We start from the raw sequence: 24,970 nt of genomic DNA, 5'->3' as shown, positions 1-24,970 counted from the left end.
CTCGCCCACACTAACCCCCTTATGAAAAAATGTCCATGTTGACTCATTCATCTTAATGGTCTTTTGATAAAAGGATGCTGATTGGTTAATAATTGTTAGAACTGTGGGTCATATGTTAAGTATGAAGAGGTATTAAGGAGTTCTATAAAGAATGTCAGATGTTGAAATGGAGCAGAACGAGTGGAGCGTAGCAGAGCAACGGCATCTGGCCCATCGTCGATGATCCAATGAAAGTAGACTGGGCCGAAGGCTTAGGCGTTCTGTAATTGAGGGGTAAGGAGGCAACACCCCCCGCAGTATTGTACGGTATCGTACAAGGGTATTTTTGGGATACAGGCCAAATCTGATTAGGGTTAGAATATAGTAGTTATAAATACTCTATATTGTAAACCCTATTCCATATTGTGATTATAAAGAACATCAGCTACTCTCGCTCCCGTGGACGTATCCGATTTTGGGAAACCACGTATATCTTTATGTTGATTCTTTACTGTTTTATACTCGTAAATTGTGCATATTTGTGTTGATTCTTTACTGATGTAGGACAAGATTGAGGTGATTCTATATTTTATTTCTATTGTTTTAGAATAAGATTTTTACTAGGAATATTTTCATTTAGGTTAGAATTATTAACTTTTCATATTTAATTTGATTTTAATTTTTACCTTTATTTGGATTATTGGTCTACAAGAATTAGAATTTTATTTAATTAAATAGGAAATATCTTTTCTTTAATGCCACTTGTTTTGACTTGATTTAAGATTTCTTTTTCAGTAAGATTTCTAAGGTTAGAGACTTATAAAAAGGATTGTAACCTATTCACTTATTTAGCTTTTAAAGCTTTTAATCAATAATATTGTAGAGATTTTCTCTTTCTTTCTTGTGTGCAAGATTAGCTCGTTGCGACAAGTTGTTTATCTCTTTTAGACTAGTACGTTAACTAGTCTCTCGTGAATTCCTCTACGTCAAGGATCTCCACCTTGGCGAATATACTCTCGCCCCTTCAGAAGATAACCATCACCATCCAGTAAGTTAGGGGGGATGCCTTCCTTTTCCTAGCACCGGGAGACATTAACCAAGTCCAAGCAATGCTCGAACTTGTCTACAGTAACCGTCTTTGTCAACATATCAGCTGCATTATCAGAAGTGTGCACATTTTCCAATATCAAATCACCTGCATCAATCAACTATCTCACCTTGTAAAACCTCACACCGATATGCTTGGTTCGAGCATGATACACCTGATACTTTTGCCAAATAAATGGCACTTTGACTGTCACAATGTAACTGAACTCCACTTTAATCTATGTCAAGCTCCTTAACAAACTCTTTCAACCACAATGCTTCCTTAGCAGCCTCAGTCACCGCCATATACTCAGACTCAGTGGTAGAAAAAGCCACCAAAGGTTGTACCATGGATCTCCAACAAATAGGCCCACCCACAAGTGTAAACATATAACCAGTTGTAGACCTTCTATCATCCAAACCCCCAGCATAATCCACATCGACATACCCCACAACTGAAATCTGATCCCGTTGCCTACCAAACATAATCTTGTGATTCGAAGTACCTCTGAAGTATCTGAACATCCACTTGACGGCCTTCCAATGGTCTCTACCTGGATTGGCCATATACTTACTGACTATGCCAATCGCATGTGCCAATCGCATGTGCCAATCGGGTCTCATACAAATCATTGCATACATTAAGCAACTCACTGCACTCGCATAAGGCACCCACGACATATCCTCAATTTCTTCATCTGACATCGAACACTGAGCCGAAAATAATCTGAAATGACTTACTAATGGAGTGTTGACCGGTTTGGCATTATTCATACTAAACCTCTCCAACATTTTCACCACATAATTCTTCTGAGATAACCACAACTTACCAGCTGACCTATCTCTGCGAATCTCCATCCCAAGTATTTTTCTAGCTGCTCTCAAATCCTTCATTCAAACTCTTTATCCAACAAAGACTTCAACTTGTTTACCTTAACCATACTCCTTGCAGCAATCAACATATCATCCACATAAAGAAGCAAGAAAATATAGGAACCATCATCAAGACTCTTAACATAAACGCAACAATCATACTCACAGCGTGTATACCTAATCCATATTATGAAAGAGTCAAACCTCTTATACCATTGTCTTGGAGACTGTTTCAGCCCATAAAAGTGAGTTCTTCAACTTACAAACAAGATACTCAGTCTCTGGCTACATGAACCCCTCAGGCTGCTCCATGTATATGACTGCTTCCAAATCACTATGAAGGAATACTGTTTTCACATCTATCTGCTCTAACTCTAGATCATAGCTAGCCACCAATGCCAAGATAACCCTGATTGATGTATGCCTCATCACTGGAGAAAAGACCTCATCAAAATCAATCCCATTCCCCTGTGAATACCCTTTTGCTACTAACCAAGCCTTGAACTTTCCCTCTCCTTTTCTGTGGCTGCCTCGTTCTGTTTGTATACCCACTTACAATCCACTGGCTTATTTCCCTTGGGCAGTTCTTTCAACTTCCAAGTCTTATTCTTATGTAAAGACTCCATTTCATCCACTATGGCTTCCATCCATCTGTCCCTTTCAGAACTCGTGATAGCATCCTGAAAAGTAGATGGATCACCACTAGTAGTAGTCAATGCATAAGAAACCAATTCCTCAAACCCATATCTCACCGGTTGATTGATAGTGTGCTTGATTTTCCCAGTGGCTAAGCTTTGGTGCTGCTGATGAGCACCCAATATTGTAGATATTTGGTGCGACTAGTTTCATTTTATGTTGTTTTAACTTGCATTTATCTAGCTTTTATTTGATACTGCACGTAAGGTGTGTTTTTAGTGTTTTCAGGAAAAACATGCAAATAAGGCGCATTTCAACGCTATGGATGGCCCAAGTGCTTCCAAGTATCCGAAGACCCTATCGGCCCCTTAAAATCTGTCTAAGTATGGAAAAAATGACTTTCTGAAAAAAGTATTGATTTTCGAGATTAAAAATGGCGGTAATTGATCCTTGAATTTTTGTAAGAGTAACTACAAAGTTACAAGGTTTTATTTGAAGAGCAATGTCATGTTTTGAGCCATTTTTGCTTGAGAAAAATGCGCAGTTTTCCATTTTACACTAAAAGTGGGGGGTTGACATTTTGATTTAATTGGAATCTTGAAATTCTGGTAATGCTATTGTTTTCAAATGGGGGGTACTTTCTTATTTTCATTAAATAAATTAAAGTAAAGAAAATGTAAAAGAAATGTTTAAAATGTAGTTTTACTTAAGTTTAGAAAATGAAAATAAGGTGCTATGAAGCTGTGGAAGCTGCTGGGAGCCGTCGGGTGCCAAGTTTTGAAAGCTGGCCTGAAGACTGGAGATAACCTCCCCGTATCGATACAGCCTTATTCTGTATCGATACGCATTAGTTTCGTGGGAAGACAAGTTTTGTTGTATCGATATGGCCTTAACCCGTATTGATACGGGATCACTACAGGGAAATGCTCTTTTCAACTTAGCAGCATGGTATCGATACTTTGCTTAATCCGTATCGATACCACGAGCCTTCGGCCAGATATTTGCTGCTTTTTGGACCTTTCATTTATGGAATAGTTGCTACTTTTGGTATGTTTATAGGATATTTGTTGGGAGAGAAGTTGAGTTGTATAAATACCCTTCCCTCTCACTTTAGTTGATAATTTACTTTATGCTCTAGGTTAGTTTTCTTTCTAGTCTTTTTGCCATTGTTGTTCTTAGTTCAAGCTTCAATACTTGTAAGTTTAATTCCTAGTTTGATGTTTTCTCGTTTATTAATGTTGTAGCTACGGACTAGATTCTCCTTAATACCAAGTTTATTTTCGTTTCTATCGGTTAAACATGTTTTCCAATTTTAGCATGCTTTCTAGTCTTTTAGCTATGTGTGAGTAGTCAATAAAGCTTGGCCATGGGTGAATAACACCTTGTGACTTTGGTTAATCTTGCCTTTCTCAACTTAAGACTTGAGGTTTGGTTTGGAAATGTGAGTGGTTCGCCTTTTATCTAACAAAACTTGTCGATGTTAACCTCCGGTGATCATATGCTTGCACATATGGTTCCGTGAGCTATGTCTCGCCTCGTGTTTGCCAAAAGAACCGAAGAACTTGCTTGTTTTCCAAACCATGCTTCTAGTTCTTGACCTTGATATTTAGTTTCAATGCAAGTTTTGGCGTTGTTAATCTCCGATGATCATGTGCTCGCTCATATGGTTCCGGGAGCGATGTCACGCATTGTGTTAAGCTTGTTGTTCAAACTCTATATCAAGTCTAACCATTTTCATAGCGAAATCTTCCGGTTCATAGCCTATGCCGTGCGATTCAACCGCGTTTTCGTTGAGAATTGTTAGATGGCTTAAGTTACGGGCGTTAGTAACTCCATTACCTTGCCACCTTTAATTCTTAGTTAAAATTCATTTCTAGTCTTTTCCATAAGAGTGTTTCTCCACCTTTCAAAGGAAAACCAAAAGTTGGCCGCCTAAACGCCACAAACCCTTACATCTACAATCCGAACAAGCTATATTCGAGCTCCCTGTGGATCAACTCGGACTTTCTCGCTATACTATGCAAATCTTTAGTTGTAGTCCGGTCAATAAATAATTGAATTTGACGGTCATTTGGTAAATTTCAACGACTACCGAATGGGCGCATCAGCTGCTCCTGCTGCTGCTGTTCATCTGGCCGCATATCACCTATATCAAAACTTTCCAGCTCAACCTGTATGCCCTGCTATCTACTGCTCACTTCCTCTGACTCAGTTTTTTGAACCTTCCGCTGTGCCTTGACCATAGATTCCTCATCAAATACCACACCCCTATTGATCACCACCTTTTTTTGTCTCTGGATCCCAAAGCTTGTACCCTTTTACCCCTTTCTCATAACCAAGAAGGATACACTATCTAGAATTCACATTAAACTTTGACCTCTCATCACTAGGAACATGAACATAGACTGGACAACCAAATATTCTCAACCCTGAGTAGTCAACCTCTTTCTCTATCCACATCTCCTCAACTATCTTCCCATCCAAAGCAGCACTCGATGACTTATTTATAACAAAACATGTCATACTCACTGATTCTGTCCAAAAAACCTCTAGAAGTCCCGCATTCAATCTCAAAACACCGTGCCTTTTCTGCTATGGTTCTATTCATCCTTTTTGCAACCCATCCTACTATGGTGTCTTTCGAACTATAAAGTGTCGCTGAATCTCTTGTTCCTCACAAAACTTTAGAAAATGCTCATTCTTGAATTCCTTCCCATTATCTATCCTGAAGCACTTAATCTTTTTTCCTGTCTGGTTTTCCACTTCAACTTTCTACACTCTGAACTTAGCAAAAACTTCAAACTTGTGTTTCATGAAGTACACCCAAACAAATGGTGCATTAAAACAAGTTGAGAAAGGCCAGTAAGACATAACCAAACATCTAAACTTACTTTTAATCCCTTCGGTATCGGTGTTGCAACTGAACCCCACTGTCAGCGTCCATGCAAGGCAAAACTAGGTTCTCAACGTAGGAATTCGCACTAAAACATGGTGAACAATTATGAATCGTAGGATAATTAAATGTACCATCTTTGGGATTGTACCAAACTAAATGTGAATCAATCTTCAGTAAAATTTCACCATTCTTCAAAATGCACAATGGTGCAGAATACAAATAACCAGATTGATGTGCCACCCTAGGTATCATAACCAAGTTGGTCCAAGACTCTATAATACCAAATTGTTTCATCACCCATATATCAGCACACACATTGTAGCCACAGAGTATACACAAGCATCCATTTAAAACAAACAATGTTTCATACCAACGACCATCTAGATAATTAGGTTGCAAAACCTCTGCAAACGTCTCCTTCGCAAAATCAAGAGAAACAATAATCACGTTGGACTTCATCCTCACAATCCAATGGAGGGCCCCGTTCACAAATGTCCCTAAACCATCCAAAGTAGAAAGATGATGAAGAAAGCCTCCAATCCTCTTCCACGAATCCGACCTCAATGTATACACCTTCACATCAACCTCATAACGACCTTTACTAACATCTCTAAAGAACCCAACCACCTTGTAATCATCAATAGTGTCATCATACCCAAACCCATACCTCGCCAAGTAATGGCACGAGCACTCGGCAAGCTCTTGGATTTCCTAGTAGACGGGTTCCATATGTATGCTTCCCTCTCGATTGCTATGCACACTAATCCATCCCGGCAACCAACAAATACACCTTCACGTCAACCTCATAACGACCTTTACTAACATCTCTAAAGAACCCAACCACCTTGTAATCATCAATAGTGTCATCATACCCAAACCCATACCTCGCCAAGTAATGGCACAAGCACTCGGCAAGCTCTTGGATTTCCCAGTAGACGGGTTCCATATATATACTTCCCTCTCGATTGCTATGCACACTAATCCATCCCGGCAACCAACAAATAGATCCCCAAACCAATAGCGATGAGGTATTTTAATAGGGCAATCAAGCTCAACAGCATTATAAGAATGCTCATGCAAAACAACGTATAGAGAGCACGACTTCACATCATAAGTGTGATAGTCACGTCTTATAAGGAGTCTATGGTGGGTATAATCATTGTTGATAGATGCTGGACTGAGATGGGTTTTCACGAATTTGGGATGAGAAATCAAAGAACGCCAGAACTTGCAAACGCACCTGAAGCGAAGAAGAGACTCGACTGGGAGCCTCGACAGGATGGCATCGAAGAGTTCGGGCGGGAGATTCGGCCCGAACTCATCTTGGAGGTGTCTGATTGGCATTTTCGGATTCTCCACAAGTGGAGTCGCTTTCAGTCGCCATAAATGGTTCTGTGATAGGGTCTGTGTCTTCGTGGTTGGGTTTAAAGAGTAAACAAGGAAGCTTCAATAAGGGTTAGGGCTGGAAGCGTTGAACGAATGAGAAGGACGAACAGAATTCCACATTTCCACTGCACGAGAGATTATTCATGGCTATGTGGTGCCCAGGAGCTCTCTACACCACACAAATATGAGGCCCGCACATATTTGTGTGGTGCAGAGAGCCCCTGAGGCACCACATGGCCATGCCCCAAGGGCATAGTATAATTTTTGCCACTGCACTCAATGGGTGTATAAGTTTTAGGTAAAACAAAGGATCGTAGCGACTCATTTTGTTTAAAATATTTTGATTATAATTCTTACAGAAAATAAGTTCAATCCGATATTGATAAAGGCGTTTACAAAACATACAACTTTATTTTAGAATTCAAGCCTGAATTCAGAGACAAAGTTGGACGTTTCGTGCCGCCCTAACCAATACCGGATTGAGCTTATTTTTTATAAGGACTGTAAACAAAGTATTTTAAATAAAATGAGTAGCTCCAATCATTTTTTTTTTTCCAAAAAGAATTTGTACACATTGGTATAGATTATATATCTGTGCCAATAGAACCTTTGACTTGCTTAAATTCTCCATAAATTCTCCATATTTCTAACATGAGAGGTGTTAATTGCCCCCCCCCCCCCCCCCCCCCCCCCCCCCGTGTCGGGGGGTCTGACACCGGCCCATCAGATTTTCCCGTTTTACCCATGCGCTCTCTCTCTTTCTCCCCGCATTCTCTCACTCTTATTTTATTTTTTTATAAAATTGCAAATGCTAATAATTTTTTTCACCTATTTTTTTAAAATAAATTATATATTTTTAAAATCTACTCAACGAAACCTATCAAACGAGCCTAATATCGATGGTGAAATAATGTAAAACAGAAAAACTATATTTTTGTGGTAGTTTAAAATGTATAAAGAGTTTGAAAAATTAAGTGTTCCAAATTTCAATCCGTTTGAACTAGTGGAAAAATTTTAGTTTTCTAATCATTTTATCCTAAATTGTCATAATTAAATTTTGAATACGGGGCTCTCGTTGATTAACCCTAAGAAACTCGTAGAATCAAATATCTCTTAGGGTTAAAAAACGAGAGCCCTAGAGTCAAAATTTAATTATGACCATCTAGGATAAAATGATCAGAACAATATAATATTTTCACCTGTTCAAACGGATTAAAATTTGGAACACTTAATTTTTTAATCATATTTTTTAATATATAAACTGTTTGAAAATGTTGAAATCACATATTTTTTTAAATAAATTTTATATATTTGAAATCTACTCAACGAAATCTATCAAACAAGTCTAATATTGAATATTAAATATTAAATAATTTTTTTGGGCCCAATATATTATCTTTTTGTTTTTTTTTTTTCCTTCATTTTTTGAAACTTCTAGATTTGAGTTTTCAAATAAATTATGTATGTTGAATTCACTTAAATTTACTTTATATTTCTCTGAACAATCAATAATACAAACTGAAATCGAAATTCATTTAATTATAATTAAGTATATAGAATCAATACATGAACATAAATAAATACACAAATTTAGTCAATATTTCCGCCAAGTTGTGGTTGTTGCCCCAGCGGATCTATCTGCATCACTTTATACCACAATTGGAGGCGTGCTTCATAAGGATGAGCCCATCCTTGTGCTTCATTTGATGCATTTTGCAACGGGTAACATTGAAAAATGCTGCAGGTCCAACTTTCAACCAACGCTATCAATGCAGGGTTCTGTTGATCTGAAAAAGATGATGTGAGTTCAGAAGGACTTTCAACCAATGGTGCAATTAATTTTTTTCCAACTTCAAACTGGCCAATTGTTGCAACTTTCAACCAATGGTGCGATTAATTTTTTTCCAACTTTCAACCTTAATTTTGTAACCTTTTCATTCCAAAAATACCGAGAACCTATTTTTTGTTATTTTTTTATTTAATTAATAATATTTATACTCTGTATCTTTTTTCTTTTTTATTTATTTAAAATTATTTTAGTGTTCCGATTTTCAATCCGGTTCAATCGGTGGAAAGATCTTGTTTTTTTTTCATTTTATCTTAAATGGTCATAATGAATTTTTGGCTTCTTAGAATCAAATATCTCTTAGGGCTTATCAACAAGAGTCCTAGAGTCAAAATTTAATTATGGCCATTTAGGATAAAATGATCAGGAAACTAAAATCTTTCCGCCGGTTCAATTGGATTTAAATTTGGAACACTTAATTTTTTAATTATATTTTTTAATATATAAACTGTCTAAAAATGTTTAAAAAATTAAGTGTTTCAAATTTCAATCTGTTTGAACTGGTGGAAAGATTTTAGTTTTCTGCTCATTTTATCCTAAATGGTCATAATTAAACTACGTAAAAACGGATTGAAATTTGAAACATATTTTTCAACCTCTTTAAACAGTTTAGACTACGTAAAATATATAATTTTTCCATTTTATATTATTTTACCATCAATATTAGGCTTGTTTGATAGATTTCGTTGAGTAGATTTCAAAAATATAAAATTTATTAAAAAAATACGTGAAAAACAAGTTATTAGTATTTAAAATTTTATAACAAAAAAATCAAATAAGAGGGAGAGTGCTGGGAGAGAGAGAGAGAGGGTAAAAGGGGGAAGGAGGGCCGTGTGGGGGGGGGGGGGGGGGGGGGGGGGGGGGGGGGGTGGGGGGGTAGGCATTAGTAGTTTGCTTCTAACATTTCTTTCTCTATCTTTCTCCACTTATTACCCTTGCTAGTTTTCAAAAAACTTTTCAAATACCAAACCAAACACAGCATAATAGCTTCTTATAATTAATCTGTTTAGATAGTTCAAGACTACGCTATAACTTGAGGAGAGTCATGTTGGTTGGACATGGTAATTGTCATAGATGAGTCTGATGTAGGCTGGCACATCTTCAACGTACATCACCTTACTCCCACTGAACCGTTGCTGATGCATCTCATTGGAAATGCTTTTGGTGTCATTCAGTATGATGGAGAAGCAAGGGAGCATAAAACTCTGCACAAAATTCTTCTTGAGTTGTGATGTTGAATTATATTTGCTATTGACATCTTGCATTTTACTTGGAAGATTTTCTCCATTTATTAGAGGGGTTTAATTCAACCTATTCGTCTGTACCTTCTCCGCTCGCATCAATGATGGCTTGGAATACTAGACCACTATTGTGATCTGCGAAATCCACGTCGTTTATTTTGATAATGGCATGTGTTTTTACTTTACTAAACAACCATATAGCGTAATGTAAATGCAATATATGAACATAACGTCTTTTTTTTTGTCAACTCTCATATCTTATCATACCTTGCTAAGCATTCTCAGAGCCGTATTGAATACCCAATCCTTTGACCCGTGCCTTCAGGCGGCATGCGCTAGCTGGCATTCCGCTAAGCCTTTTTGAGTTTTATTTGTTATTTTGTTTTGTTCTCATTCAAATTTTTTGTGTTTGTTAGGTTTGCGCCTCACTTTTTTGGTTTTCCAATACGAATCGGAAAAGTAAAAAAATATAACTTCTATATTTTTGAAAATATCTAAGATAAAGCCCAAAAAACCGGCTTTACCAATTACCGGAGCCATCAATGACCAGAAAATTTCAAAGATGAAAAATAGTGGCCTAAATGAAAAAAATAAAATGATACGGATTCAAAATATACTTGTTAAGAAAATGCCTCCACTACAAGAAATCACAGATTTACTGGCATTTTAAAATAAACGCCGCAAAAGGCCCGTAAAACGCGGACATAGCATTTCCCGATGCTTTGGTAAAGAAATGAAAAAGACCAAGATGATAATTATGACATTTTCGGCAACAAAAGAATTATATAGCCAGGATGACACATTTTGATAAAGAAATTACACAACGATGACAAGTTGAACGCCACGCGCCCCACCATCTGTATATCTTCCTACTTCGCCGACGATCAGCGTTGCCCTCAACGCCGGTTTTTAAGCGCCGGTGCCGTTACTCTTTCTTGTAGTGAGGCAAATAATTAGGTTAGGTGAATAGGTATGCTGGAAGTTGGCCGGCCAATTGGCTAAATGGGGCCAAACCCACTGCAGTGCAGTTGGTGTGAGGCATTGCTTCCCACTGAGGCGTAGGTTCGAGCCTCGCAGTAGGCGCATTTGGAGTTCAGAGCTATAGACAGCCTTTTGACCCCATGTGGACTAACCTGTTAACTTACTAACACCCCTAATTCCGTTGATTTAAACCGTAGTATGACCAAAAGAAAATATATGACAATAGGGAATGAGATTTTACGGTACTTTCCAAATCAATGAAAAAGGAAATAAATAAATTGAAGAATGGTTTGTGAATTGGAAATTGGAAAGTGTACGTGACATAAGGTGAAGATGAGATGGGAAGAAAAAAAATGTCATGTAGGGAAGAGATCCAATGAAAAAGCTTCTTGCACGCATTTCATGGAAAGAACTCTCCTTTTGTTTATACCACCAATACGACGGTGCCGGCTAGGTATATTCCACGTGGTATTCGTTCGGCATATTCGGACTGTCCAATACATTTTTGGATGGCTCGAATTGAAACATTTTGTCTCCTCATCCTAACACTTTCTCTCTCCAAATCCTAGCCATACAAAAATGCAATGGATGGCTTAGATGTTCTGAGCGGACACCACGAGGTATCCACTCGGCACTGAAGAATTTTCCCACCAGAACACAATCATTTTAGAATTAATGATACTTTTACAGAGCCGGTCCAAAGGTAAACCCCACAAGACCTTCGCCTTAGGCAACCCCTATCATGAGGCAACAAAAATAATTTTTGGGCAACCATGCATTTACTCGGGTTTCATTTTGATATTGATATTTTGATGTAATTCAAGCTAAAACCACAATGTAAGCTTGAAGTCGAGTTTGGACAACCCAAGCATCGAGCCCGGCCCTATACTCTTATGAGATTTCCTTCGAGTTTATGAAATTAAAATAGTTCAAAAATAGGACGTTCGAACATATATAGAATTTACTTGTTTCCTTAAACAAATCATTCCTTAAAAGAATATTTTCCTTAACTTTTTCCCTGCTGTGTTGAAATATAGATTCCTTTTTTACGTGATATTATAATTGGGAGAGAAGAGGAAATTATGATTAAGAGTACGTATATAGTTCCTATCAAAATAGTAAACCTTAGATTTCCTTTTTTGACTCTTTCCAAAAAAAAAAAAAAGCTACCGCGATTGTTAGCTAATTTCCTATTTAGTTTATGGTATCTGCCACCTTTGAAGCTATATATATAGCTCACACTACGAAGCATCAAAACCACTTCCCTTTTACTCGTTCCTGTATTCATATATTGGGAAAGAGAAAATCAACACCATGGATCGCTACATACCCTGCGCCTACTGCAACATCCTTATTCCGGTACATATTTATACTTTTGGACATATGCATAGATTAGTATACATAAAGAGAGACACCGAGATTAGTATATTTATACTTTTACGATACGTCTATAATACGAGTCTCGAAATATGCACGATTTTTTTAAATTCTTTAACTATCTGCAATATGCATGAAATTCGTCCCCCCAAAGAAAGCATCTAGTCAGAAATAGTTAAATTATGTTATCATTATGGTATTCTTAATTGGATTATATATCTCATCTATCCCTTTCAGTAGCTATCACTTTGATACACCCTTTCCATGATTGTGCAACGTTTCTTTAGAGCGCGAAGTTTAAAGTTCGACTTTTATGGACGGATGTTAACTCTCATAGTAATTTTACATATACATACATACTAACATTCTAGCTATCCTCTGAAAAAAGAAAAAAAAAAAAAACCTCAAAAGGGCAAGCCAAAAGAAAGGTCAATGTCTGTGATGTTTAAATTGTTCCCCTTGATATTAATGGAGTAGATTCCTAAATGCTCTCTCTCTCTCTCTCTCTCTCTCTCTCTCTCTCTCTCTCTCTCTCTCTCTCTCTCTCTCTCTCTCTCTCTCTCTCTCTCTAGGTTGGGTCGTTAACCGCAGGCATAGTGGAATGCAGGTTTTGCCCTAAACCCACGATTATAACCGAAGCTTATCTCCAGGTTCCACTTTTAACATTGGCAGTCTATTTATTTTATTATTCATAAGCATTCTATTTAATTTATTGCAATTAATTCATTCATGAAAGGTACTTCGATCAAAGTTAAAGCTTTGTTAGAATTAGTTTTATTTTTAGCTTATTGACGGGAAAAAGAGAGAATTCAATTTCCCACACAACACTCAAATTAACCTCACTCACAAAATTAAAAACTCTTTTTGGCTGATAATCAAAGTCTATGACAAAAACTATATGACCTCTATATCACAACACTGATGGCTGATAGCCTGATACCAACACATGATTTTCATAAAAGTCCTTGCCTTCTTTTGGGTTTGGTTCTCGGGTGCCGTTTTGCCGGTGTGCTTGTGATCCTTTAAATTTTTGTAATCTTTTTCAACGATTTATAAAAAAAAAATTGCCGATAAAAAAAAAACATGATTTTTGTATAGAATTTCATATGGAATGACATGGTTATTTTTCAAGACACTCACTTTTATCGTAATTCCAAATCTTTGATCACATTATTCTTGGTGAAAAATTATTTCTAAAACTTTACTTGTAAATAAATTTCTCAATTTTACATCAACTGTGTGTGTAGGTATATACTACGGAACCTAATATTCATGTTTTTTGGCCGTTGGGTTTTCCTTTTTGTTCACTTGTTATGCCCAGGAAGAAAAAATAAAATAAAAAACCTAATTGCAGTTTCCTCTTTTTTAATCTCCTTGGAAAATTCGATATTTTCACATCTTAAGTAAAATAAGAAGAAAATTCTTGTGCATAATCCCAGGCGGGGGAGCCTTCATCAACCTCATCCACATCAATCAGGCCGCCGTCTCCTGAAGCACCCTTAGTTGCAGAACGTACGTATATATCGATATTTATTCCGTTTCTTTTCAGTTATTATTTGATAAGTAAATTCCAACCAACCATTCTTATATTTTTTCGGATTTTTTTCTGGATTATCTGTTACACAGCTGCCCCAAGAAATTTCCATAGCCGATATCACCAATTCATGAAGTAAGTATAGAAATAAGAATTCCACACAATTTTACCCATATTTTGAAAAAATTATTAAAATTGCTCGTCTAACGCTTTCACCAATTATTTTCATACCTCCTATGAAAACCAACCATAGCCACCGAAGGGCACGCGGGGCTCACTTGGGACGGATGATTGGAGCCGTTCAATAATTTTAAAATAAAAAATCGAGCGGACTTGTGAAAAATTAACTCAATCCGATATGTACTAGGTGCTCGATTCAATCTTCTATTTTTTCCACGAATCCGGAATCGGAATGAAAAAATGGAAGATTGAATCGAGCACCTACACATATTGGATTGAACTGATCTTCATGGCCCGCTCGGTTTTTAAAAAAATTTATTGAAATTTATTGAACGAATCGTATCACTCAAGCGGGATCCGGAGTGGGTCCCGTGCGCCCGTTGGTGGCTGTGGTCTGTTTCTGTAGACTTTTCGAATTATTTTTTCAAGAAACCCTTGACCAAGTGACTCATATGTACGTTTTTACAATGGAAGGGAGGAGACAGAGCGTCTCATAGCTGCCCATCCTGAGAGAACACAACAACAGGCTTTAACCCAAGCTGCGAAAAATGTAAGTGTAATTAATTAAAATCAGATCTCTATCTTTATTCATTATTATCACTGAACAAATTAATTAAGCTTCCTTAATTAATAATTTGTGCATTCCTAATTTGTAGTTGGCTTCGGTTGGCTATGACTGGATGCAGCAACAAGGTAAGGGACACATGATCCATTAACCGATATTTTCTTGTTAAATTAATTAAATGAAAAACAAAACTGAGTTCCCATGAAGTGAAAAAAAAAATCTTGAAATGCTAAATTAGCTACTCTTTAAAAGATTGTATTTGAATCAAGAACCGATATTTCACGCAATTTCCTATCATTTTCCATTTCCTGTTAAATAAAAAAATGTCTTCTCTTTCCTTGTTGGATTGCATACACAGAGTCTAGGGATTTCGTATATTAATTTTGCCTTTGTAATACGATAATATCTCTTACCTTTTCTCATTTTTTTGTATAAATGGAAGATTCAAAAACAACAAAACTATAGAGAAATTGCTTCTTTTGTTGGTGATATTGATGTTTAATTAATTGGTTGGCATTGCAGGAAAGCAGTGACATGAGTTTCAGTGTTGGACAATTGATGCAGGGAGAATTCCGAGAAAGTCGTATTTTGGTTTAATTAGTATTTTTATTTTTAAGTCAGAATAACGTAGACGTATTTAGTTTCCTAATTTATTTTGATTGATGTTTCCTATTTTGAAGGTTACTAGGTCAACGGAATTACGGTTGATTTTGTTTCCTTATATCTTATTTTCCTTTTTGGTACTTCAAGAATGCTGGCAATATTTCGGAATCCTGTTATTAATGATATTGAATTGATAGAGTATCTCTTGCTTTCCTATATTTCTGGTACTACTAGGATTCAACAAATTTGTAGAAGAGTTGTCTTTGTTCGTGAGTGACGGAAGATTCTCGCCTTGTTCTCGTTTCTACGTTTCTATGATGCATCAATAACTCTAAAACCATGTGATGCTGAATCAAAATACATTATTGGCCGTCATTTTTCCAATCATTAATTAAAAGAAAACTATACTTTTCACGTAGTGTTTTCCTTTATGTTCCTTCTAAGGCAGCACTCCATTTGGAGTTGAAATTATGTAACACTATTATTAGATACTACTAAGACCAAGTCCAATGTTTGGGGCAAACTTGGTTCTAAAATGGCATAGTTCTATATCTTTGTTTTTCCAAATATTAATTGAACCACAAATGGCAATAGCCAATCCCAAAAATGATAAGCTTATAATAAAATCCTACAAGATATCAGGGCTCCAATGCTGATGTGTAATGATGTTATAAGTATGTTGTAGGATTTTGTTGTAATAAAGCTTAGCATTTTTGAAAGCCATCCATGCCGTGACACCAAAATTCAACTATTTATTTTCCATCAATCAACCGCCGAGAGATTGCCAAACCTTGCAAGGATAGCTAGATGAGTCAATATTACACTAACAATAGTTCACAAGGAGGAATTTCCTTTGGAGACGCGAGACAAGCGGAGCTAGGTTTTTCCATGATTTGATTCAGCGCACCAAATAATTTTCAACATGTTAAACTTAAGAAACGATATAGAAAAACAGTGAAAAATAGAAAACAACGAAACTAAGTAAATAAATCAAAATGAAGACGTAGAATTGCACAAATTCCAAATGAACAAATTCAAGCTTGAAATGATCTTTCTGTTTCTCGAAGAATGAGAAATAAAGAGATTGATTGAGAAAGAATTGATGTTCTTATTATAAGACTGTGAGCGTATACGCATATGTTAGATGTTTTTTTCTTTGTAACTCAACCATTTCAATGCACGCAAACAAAGCCAAACATAAGGCATAGCCTTTACAAGTAGTCAGGCCAAAAAGGCCAAAGCAAAACAAAGCAAAGTAAAAAAGCAAACAATGCTACAAGAAAACACCCAGCTATCAAAGACAGCAACAATACTCAACTCCTGGGCCACCAACTTTGCTCTGACTTCATTTGCAATCTTGGACCACCAACTTTCAGCAGAAGTGCTAATTCCTTGGAACACCCTAACATTCCTCTCCCTCCATATCCAATAGATGGATGCAGCTAAGGAAAGTTTATAAGTCCTTTTGGTATAAGAGTCCGTCCTCATATGAGTGCATAACCAATCAATTTCCCTAGCCAGCCCATAACAAGGCCTAACAATGTTGTTTTTTTCCAAGCATACGAGTCCACACATACTTGGAGTAGTTACATTCAAAAAATAAGTGCTCGTGAGACTCATCTTACAGGCAGCAAAGTACCCATGTTGCATTCACCCTTAGACCCCAACTTAGAAGTCTATCCTTGGTGGATAATCTACCTAGGAAGTTAGCCATTCAATAAAGGCCCACCGAGGGACATTGTGAGAGAACCACACACCTTTAGCCCATGGGACCACGGGACACACAGTACGCACTACGCAGGCCATAGGGCATTCCATGCATATTTTAGATGTTGTTCTCATTTAGATACATAAGTTCACGGAGGATCCATGAATAAGCAAATCACGGAGGCGCCAGATCACAGCTGTCTGTTTCGGCAATCAACGGTTTGGATTTTAATGAAACTTTTCCGGAGAAGAGTTCAAATTTTCTCCAGAAAAGTATGTTTAATTTTCTCCAAAAAAGTATGTTTAAAATCTGAACCATACAATACACTTTAAATGCGCGCGATGATGCTCCACAAACACTTTTTTCCCAGATAACTCAATAAAAAAGATTTTCTCGTCAGTAATCTTGCTCTAATGGTGTTTTCATTCCTCTCATAGGACTTACAAATAGCAAAGTGATCTCAGGAATTGTGAACAACACTCTTATAACATGGCAGTTTGGTACCGTTAATTGTACTAAAACTATGACTGACCCAATGGCAATTCTGCAGGTCCAGATGTTTTTGCTGTATCAGAAATGAAATACAGCTTCCTGCATCCAATAAATAAATAAATTCTTTTTCATTTTCTCCTAAAGTCAAATTCACAATTGCATCTGTATTTGTATTTTGTGGGCTCCTTATGAGAGAGAAAGAGAGGAGGCTTTTGCAAACTTAGATAAACTGCGGAATAAAATTGTAAAAAATTGCCGAGTTGAAACATGACGACAGGAAAATTCCTACAATCTCAGAGGCTTTGTGTGGTACAAACCCATATCATAAACAGGGCAATACCAAAGCCACATTGGGTTGTAACAAAAAGGGGATAAGCTCAAGCAGAAGCAAAATAACTTTGTTAACCATTGAAGAGAGTGGACAAGCCACAATTACACAAATAAAAGTTCCCAAAAGAGCCATCCCATAGGTAACCCTCCAAAGCTGTGCAACGCTAACATTGCAAAAACAAATAAATGAGCATTGCCTGTCATCACAACCCATTTTTTTACACAAAGCAAGTATAAATCTTCACTCCACGAGAACTACAATATAATCACATCCCATTCACAGTTCCTGAAAACATGTAAAGCAGTAACGTAAGTTAACGTTCATATGAGATAACTGCAAACAAATGTTATAATTTCCCATGGACGAGTAAACAATTCATGTAACAAGGTGCTTGTAAACCAAATGGTCATTAAGCAATTCAATATACAAACGTTCTATATTATGGTCTGGTACCAATGAATGGTTAAACGGATTATGACCAGCTCGACAACAGGATGCACAATCCTGTAAATCCAAGCATGCTTCTGTCCTCGAGCAGGACTCATCTGTTGTGCCATTAATCGATTCGTAATCTACAATTAAAAGTCTAGAATCCATAGAATTCAGTAAAGAATATAACTACATAAAGTGATGAACTAACAAAAATGGAATCCTTATTGCAGTTTTACCAAGGTGCGTAATACTCTCCTCAATTCTGAGCTTGATCAAATAGTCCGACATAATTCACTGCAAAGATGCTCTAATACTCTACGGTATGGTCCAAGGTCAAAGGTGGACGTCCTAAATGAGCGATGAAGTCAAAATGCAACAAACCCAAAAAATAAAAACAGAATCCTAAGACTACTCCATAGCATTACAGCGATAAAGTTTTTCTCTACTTAGAATTACTTGATGGATCCACCACCAATCCCACGGAAAAGTAAACTTTGGGCTTCAACTTAGACATAAACTCACCTCAATTGGAGTCAGGATGATGGACATATAGTAGTTTGAAGCTCGTGGACAGTGCAGTAAATGGGCTGGTACCCACATGCGAGCAGCAAAAAACAAAATGTGGCACGAATTTGCGAAAGAGGCACTAATATGCGCACATGTAGCATATACGCTTGTGGGAGATTTTTGTGCAATTCCACCAAAAAAACGTCCACGGTCGATTTTAGCCTTGAATTCATTATGACGTGTCCAACTCCTCTAATCAATCCCCCAAAATACTGCAAGTATGAACATGCAAGACTTGCACAGGTTTGAGAGATTCAAGCTCAAAAACTCAACCAATGGCTTCCAAAACTCATACATCTAAGGGAAGACTGAAAACTATTAATCACAAGGATTACATATGAATTAAACATGCATGGCCTGTCAGTTCACCTCGAGTTTTCGCAAGACAATTAAAAAAAGTCGAAGCAGTGAGGCTCGCTAGTGAAGGAAACAGATTAATGTTCCTCATAAACATTAATCTAACTAATATGGCTACTTTTTCACTTAGGTGCCAGGATAAAGGAGATCAAAAGTTCAACTCCTCTTTCGATGTGTTAATTTAACTATTGTAACAATAATTGGCAATGAGTGAGAGGCCGCACAAGCTCATAAGCTAGTTTTGGAGGTTATATTAACCAATGTGGACAAACTCTAAAACTCACCCCCACATGTGACCTTGACCCGCAAGTGGAGAGGTAAACAATGGAGCCATAACAATTTTTTTTTTTTTTTTTTTGATCAAACGGAGCCATAACATAGAGATCACAACGAACAACGAAACAAAGTCCGCTTAAGGCACAAACAACAGGGGCAAATGATCAAGAGAGTCTTGTCCAAAAACTTTTGAAAGCGTTGCTTTGATATCATGTTAAGGCATCCAACTAAAAACAATTTGGTAATGAGTGGAGAGGCCTTTCAAGCTAATATAATTGTGTTGAAGGTTATAATAGCCAATGTGGGACAAACACTAACAAAAACCATACGACACACAAAGAAAAGGGGATCTATATATGAGAAACTTATACACCATTGATTGGTAGTTGGAACTTGGCCTAAGTGTCATTTGTCATGCATGTTTACCAAATTCTCTAAATTTGCCTCAACCTATTCCTTCAAATTTCCATAAACATTCTAAAAGAATCAAGTCAAGTGCACATCAAGAAGACAAGACCCATCATCTCTTAAGCGATGTCAAAGATAAATTGATGTGAAACCATATTTACCTGATTTACCATCACACTTAACAGGTGGTTTTACCAAAATTCAGTCAATATGAGCAAAGGAACCTCTTCTCTCTGTTTGTTTTTTTGTGTGGTATTAACATCAACATTGAGTACATCACTAAGAGATTAAAAAGACACCAAAGAACAAATATATGAACATGCCGTGCTTTCAAAAGAGTAGGGAAAGGCTAGTAAGGCATAATCAAACAATCTAAACTTACCTTTATTCCCTTTAGTATTGGTGCACATGGAACCCCTTTGTCAGCATCCATGTCAACCGAGACTAGGCTCTCAATGTAGGGATGCAAAATAGAAGACGCTAAATCAATAGGACACGTAGGATAGATAAATGTGCCATCTTTTGGATTGTAGCGAACTAAATGCTTACGGGTATACAATAAAACTTCACCATTCTTAAAAATGGAAAATGGCATGGTATATTGTAAATTCGATACTCTAGTCACATAAGGTACCACGGCCAACTTGGTCCAAGAATCTCTAATTCCATATTCCTTCATCACCCACACATGAGCACAAATGCGGTAGTCATAGAGTTCACACAGGCATCCATTGAAATCACACAATGTCTCATACAAACGACCATCTCGATACTCAGGTTTCAAAATCTCTCCATAGGTCTCCTTCGCCAAATCAAGAGAAACAATAATCCCATTGGGCTCCCCGCCCACATTCCAATGGAGGGCCGCGTTGACAAATACCCCTGAACTATGTCGATAAGGAAGATCACCATAAGGAAAGTCTCCAATCCTTCTCCACGAATCAGTCCTCAACGTATACACTTTGACTTCAAAATCAATACCACTATGCCCATAAAGGAATCCCACCACTTTGTAATCATCAATAGAGGAGTCATAACCAAACCCATAGACTACTCCATGACCGTGCGGCAGATTAACACTAGGCAATCTCTTGGATTTCCTAGTTGACGGGTTCCATAAGCATAATGTACTTTTAGTTTCGACGCACACTAACCCATCACAACATCCTAAGACCCTTACTCCTAGATGTCCACCACAGCCGTCACCATACAGAGGGTAATCAAGTTCAACAACATCAGTATCAGAATGCTCGTCCAAAATAGAGTAAAGAGAACACGACATGACAACGGCAAATGGACTGGTTATCAAGAGTCTATGGTGGGCGTAATCGGTGTCAATAGATGATGCTAGACTGAGATGGGTTTTCGCGAATTCGCGTCCAGAAATCAAAGAACGCCATGACTTGCAAACGCACCTCAATCGCAGCAGCGACTTGACGGTTAGCCTGGACAGTATCTCGAACGTGATTTCCGGCGGCAGGTTCGGCAGTGGTACTGGCTGAGACTCTTCTTCTCCGGCGCCCATCGTGATTTCAGGCGGTGGCTGAAAATCTTCTTCATCCGCGCCAATGATTTCCGGCTGAAAATCCTCTGGGTGATTGGTGGATTTGGATGGCGAACGCATGAGGGAGAAGCAACAGATTCGTCCAATTAGACCCATATTTCCCTCTTCGATGATGTCGTTGATAACCCAACAAGGTTGTCTCCAAACAAGGGTTTTGCTCCCAACCGGAGGCGCGAGATTGATCTCTTACAGAGGAGGTGAAAGTGGACGTGGGTAGCCTCGTGTGATAGTGGGTGTTGCTTGCTTCCATCCACGGGCTATTGGTGGATTAGTCACGTTCTGTTTGAATAGTGGAAGAGTTCGCCAGGGACAAAGAAAATGAGCAAAGAATTATATTTGAGCCGTTTATGTACACTTTAAAGAGTCTTTTTTTGCTTACTTTCTTTCCACTCCCTCGGATAAGTATTTAAAAAATAAATTTCCAAACTTAATAATAATTGATTCATGAAAATAATTTTTTATTTTTTTTGCAGGATATAATAGAAATAAAATTCATGTTACATATTTTTAAAATTTCAGTAAACCTATTATTTTTAAATTTAAAAGTTATAAATAAGTACTTAATTTTTTAAGGGAAACTGGAGCATCCACATCTCCCTCTTTATTCCTCTCCTGCCGCTAGTGTAGCGAGCAATTTTGTAACGTTCCGATTTTCCAAGGAATTTCGGAAGCATTAACCCAAAAATACACTAAATTTTACAAACTATTAGGCCCCTGTTTATCCTTATACAAAAATTACAATTTCAAAATAATACAAAAATCTACGTACATTTACTTAACAAAAGCAACTCCAGAGCGACTCTAGTTTTGACACGAAATTCCAAGCAATGTTGTTGGCCCAGACTCCGTTTCAGGGGTCCCACATGTATCAACTGCTCCACTGTGGAATCCTGCACACTCTGGCAAATTGAACGCCGAAGCAAACGATTTGCCAGGATACAAACGTATCCTGAGTGATAATTCACTAAGTAGAAATCCTAAAACCCAATACCACAATATGCAGATCAACAATATAATAATTAATAATACATCGAAGGTACAAAATAATAACACATCGTCTTTTTCTTTACTATCCATCATCTTACATGTAATCTAAGGATTCTCTCCGCGAGATCCTTTCCTCCCACATCCACTAACTACAATCGTCTCATGGGTCCACCCTTCCTCTTGCTTGTCCTGCACCAGGGTCCTAGGTGAGCGCATCTAAGTTATGTGCCGAGTATGTTCTCACTTAAGACCATAACAGGAGGATCGAGTCATCCCATGACGTATCGTACATTAGGGTCGGACATCCACTACCCTACGCTAACTATAACCGTCTCATGGGACCCATTCTCTTTCTCAAAGAGAAACTTTCCATGACGTATCATACATTAACGTCTCACTAACTGTAATCGTCTCATGGGACCCATTCTCTTCCTCGAAGAGAAACTTCCCATGACGTATCATACGTTAGTGTCACAACACCGGGCCCCTCAGGTAACCCATTTCAACACAGGGCCCCATAGGTTACCCTTGCCATCACCATGGCTCAAATCACAATCCACACAATCACACTTCCAACACTTTATCAATTTCCATTTACTTAACATCGTCTACATGAGTCACTACTCGTAACCACCCAGGGAACCTATTTGTCCAATCTACAGCCACAACAAAATATCACACGGTTCAACATTTCAACTAAAAGTACTAACAACACATAACCATGCGATAAAATTAATCCTGTCATAGAATTAATCATGCGAGTAACAAAATAATATTCAGTCAAACAATTAATTACTACACTTAAAATTAAGTATATTTCTCTCATTTAGAAATTTTATAAAACATTTCTACTATTTAAACATTTTCTTTAACTCTCATACTATTTATAGATTTTACAAACTAATTTTTTTTATTGAAAAAAAATACTTATTGCAAAATTTAGTATTTATTAACTATATTAAATATTAATATGAGATTTTTATAACAACAAAATTATGAGAGGCTATTCTAGTTAATATTTATTAAAGTTAAAGATTAACTAATATATAATCTAAAATATTTCTTGTTTACAATCTAAATAAATTTTTACTAATAAAATATTCTTGTTAATATTTCATAAATATTTATCTACCCCAATAATTTATTAAATACGTAAACGTCCACTCAAATACAAATTAACAATGTATCATCAATAATAATTTCACAATCAAACATTTGTTAAACGATCATAAATTTTCACAGGATATAACACTAATCATTACAGCACAATCAGACTAAATTTTAATATAAACAGGACTAAAAATAAATTAACAATTTAACAGCAGATCATCATCTTCAATAAACTTTAAATCTAAGTAACTCCATTAAAATGCAGATAAAGGTTTTGGATTTTCGAAAAACTACCTCAAACGCGATTCTAAGTTCGGATAAGTGTTATGCGGTGTCCGTAGATCGCCATGGTGGTTTTGAAATCTCGAGGCAGCGTTCGGCGGCACTCCGACAGGGCCCGCAGCAGCGGTGTGCACGCACCTACGGCCACAACTCTCTCTCTCTCTCTCTCTCTCTCTCTCTCTCTCTCTCTCTCTCTCTCTCTCTATTCTAGACTCAACAATAAAATTGGGAGTGAAATAATATACTGGTGTTCAATTTTCGGATTATGTGGGTATGTATAATGAGAGAGAATAAAGTAGTGAGAATGTGAGATGATAAGTGTAGAAGTGGTGGAATGAGGAAGGAGAGTGATACTGATAATGATAAAAAGATGGGTGACAAGTGCCACATTTGGGGGGTTTTCAATTCAAATGTATGTGGACGCATATATGTACATGGTGAGAATGTATCTGGACGCTTTTATGTATAGGATGAGAGATAGAGAAGTGGAGAGTTAGTTTGAATAGAGTTCTACTTAGGGTTTAGATAGAAAAGATAAGAGATGAATATGAATCACTGATTCCCTGTATATCTAAAGTTTAAATACATATCTTATACAATAATGCAAATAATATCAATTATACACATAATAATATATTTTAATTATTCAATCTAATTAATTATTGAATTAGGAATTTAAAAATATAAATTTGTATTAAAAAAAATTGGGTCAAAAATCCGAATCGTTACAAATTTACTCAAAAGTGTGATGCACCAGTCTTGTCTTGTGGGCTACCTTGCTGCTTTACAAAATTTGTAATTTTGGTACAGTTCCTTGTTATACAGTATTTGTGAACTTCTCCTCACTTTTCTTTCTTTAATTATTCTGTTATTGGTTTGAATGGTTGTGCGGAGCATTTGATACATATGGGGCTCAATTTTCAATCTGTTTGAACCAATGCAAAAATTTTACTTTTCTGATCATATTATTATAAAGGGTCGTAATTAATTTTTGTCTCTAAAACTTTAATAATCAAATTTTTGCTCTACAGAGTCTCAAATAAAGAGCAGATACTTAATAAATCACATGTTAAAACATGTACATCAAGGTTAGTTAAAAAACCTACTCAATTTGGACCTTTATCAATTTTACCTTTATCAATTTTATTTTTACCTGTTAACTTTTTGTTTGGGCTTGCACCAACAGTCTCTATCATCTTCTCTATCCTATAAAATACTATTAAATTCAATGGGGGAGAAGTATGGAAATCAATGGGGTGAGAGAAACGAGAGA

The 24,970-nt window shown here is 36.9% G+C and overlaps 3 protein-coding genes across 3 annotated transcripts; all 3 read right to left on the bottom strand.

Moving 5' to 3' along the window:
- Positions 1 to 5,464: 5,464 nt before the first annotated feature.
- LOC131325861 (F-box/kelch-repeat protein At3g23880-like) lies at positions 5,465 to 6,249 on the bottom strand. Its single transcript, XM_058358336.1, has 2 exons — positions 5,695 to 6,249; positions 5,465 to 5,555 (listed from the first exon to the last, which is right to left on the bottom strand). The coding sequence occupies exons 1-2, from the start codon at positions 5,927 to 5,929 to the stop codon at positions 5,530 to 5,532; spliced, it is 261 nt and encodes an 86-aa protein (XP_058214319.1). The 5' UTR covers positions 5,930 to 6,249; the 3' UTR covers positions 5,465 to 5,529.
- LOC131327850 (F-box/kelch-repeat protein At3g23880-like) lies at positions 6,046 to 6,814 on the bottom strand. Its single transcript, XM_058360978.1, has 2 exons — positions 6,355 to 6,814; positions 6,046 to 6,260 (listed from the first exon to the last, which is right to left on the bottom strand). The coding sequence occupies exons 1-2, from the start codon at positions 6,812 to 6,814 to the stop codon at positions 6,046 to 6,048; spliced, it is 675 nt and encodes a 224-aa protein (XP_058216961.1).
- Positions 6,815 to 17,767: 10,953 nt separating this feature from the next.
- LOC131325857 (F-box/kelch-repeat protein At3g23880-like) lies at positions 17,768 to 21,578 on the bottom strand. The gene is made up of 2 exons (XM_058358332.1): positions 20,137 to 21,578; positions 17,768 to 17,999 (listed from the first exon to the last, which is right to left on the bottom strand). Exons 1-2 carry the CDS (start codon positions 21,412 to 21,414, stop codon positions 17,991 to 17,993), a joined length of 1,287 nt encoding a protein of 428 aa, XP_058214315.1. The 5' UTR covers positions 21,415 to 21,578; the 3' UTR covers positions 17,768 to 17,990.
- Between the last annotated feature and the right edge of the window lie 3,392 nt (positions 21,579 to 24,970).

Source organism: Rhododendron vialii, chromosome 5a (assembly GCF_030253575.1).
Source record: "Rhododendron vialii isolate Sample 1 chromosome 5a, ASM3025357v1".
NCBI lineage: Eukaryota > Viridiplantae > Streptophyta > Magnoliopsida > Ericales > Ericaceae > Rhododendron > Rhododendron vialii.
This window is presented reverse-complemented; position numbering and strand designations above follow the sequence as displayed.

Bases quoted from the DNA above. Each gene is read 5' to 3' on its own strand.
- LOC131325857 (XM_058358332.1), bottom strand. From the start codon at position 21,414: ATGGGTCTAATTGGACGAATCTGTTGCTTCTCCCTCATGCGTTCGCCA.
- LOC131327850 (XM_058360978.1), bottom strand. From the start codon at position 6,814: ATGCCAATCAGACACCTCCAAGATGAGTTCGGGCCGAATCTCCCGCCC. The intron at 6,261-6,354 runs GTATGGGTTTGG...GTTGACGTGAAG, and splicing joins TTGTGCCATTACTTGGCGAG to GTGTATTTGTTGGTTGCCGG.
- LOC131325861 (XM_058358336.1), bottom strand. From the start codon at position 5,929: ATGAAGTCCAACGTGATTATTGTTTCTCTTGATTTTGCGAAGGAGACG. The intron at 5,556-5,694 runs GTTATTTGTATT...ACCATGTTTTAG, and splicing joins TAGGGTGGCACATCAATCTG to TGCGAATTCCTACGTTGAGA.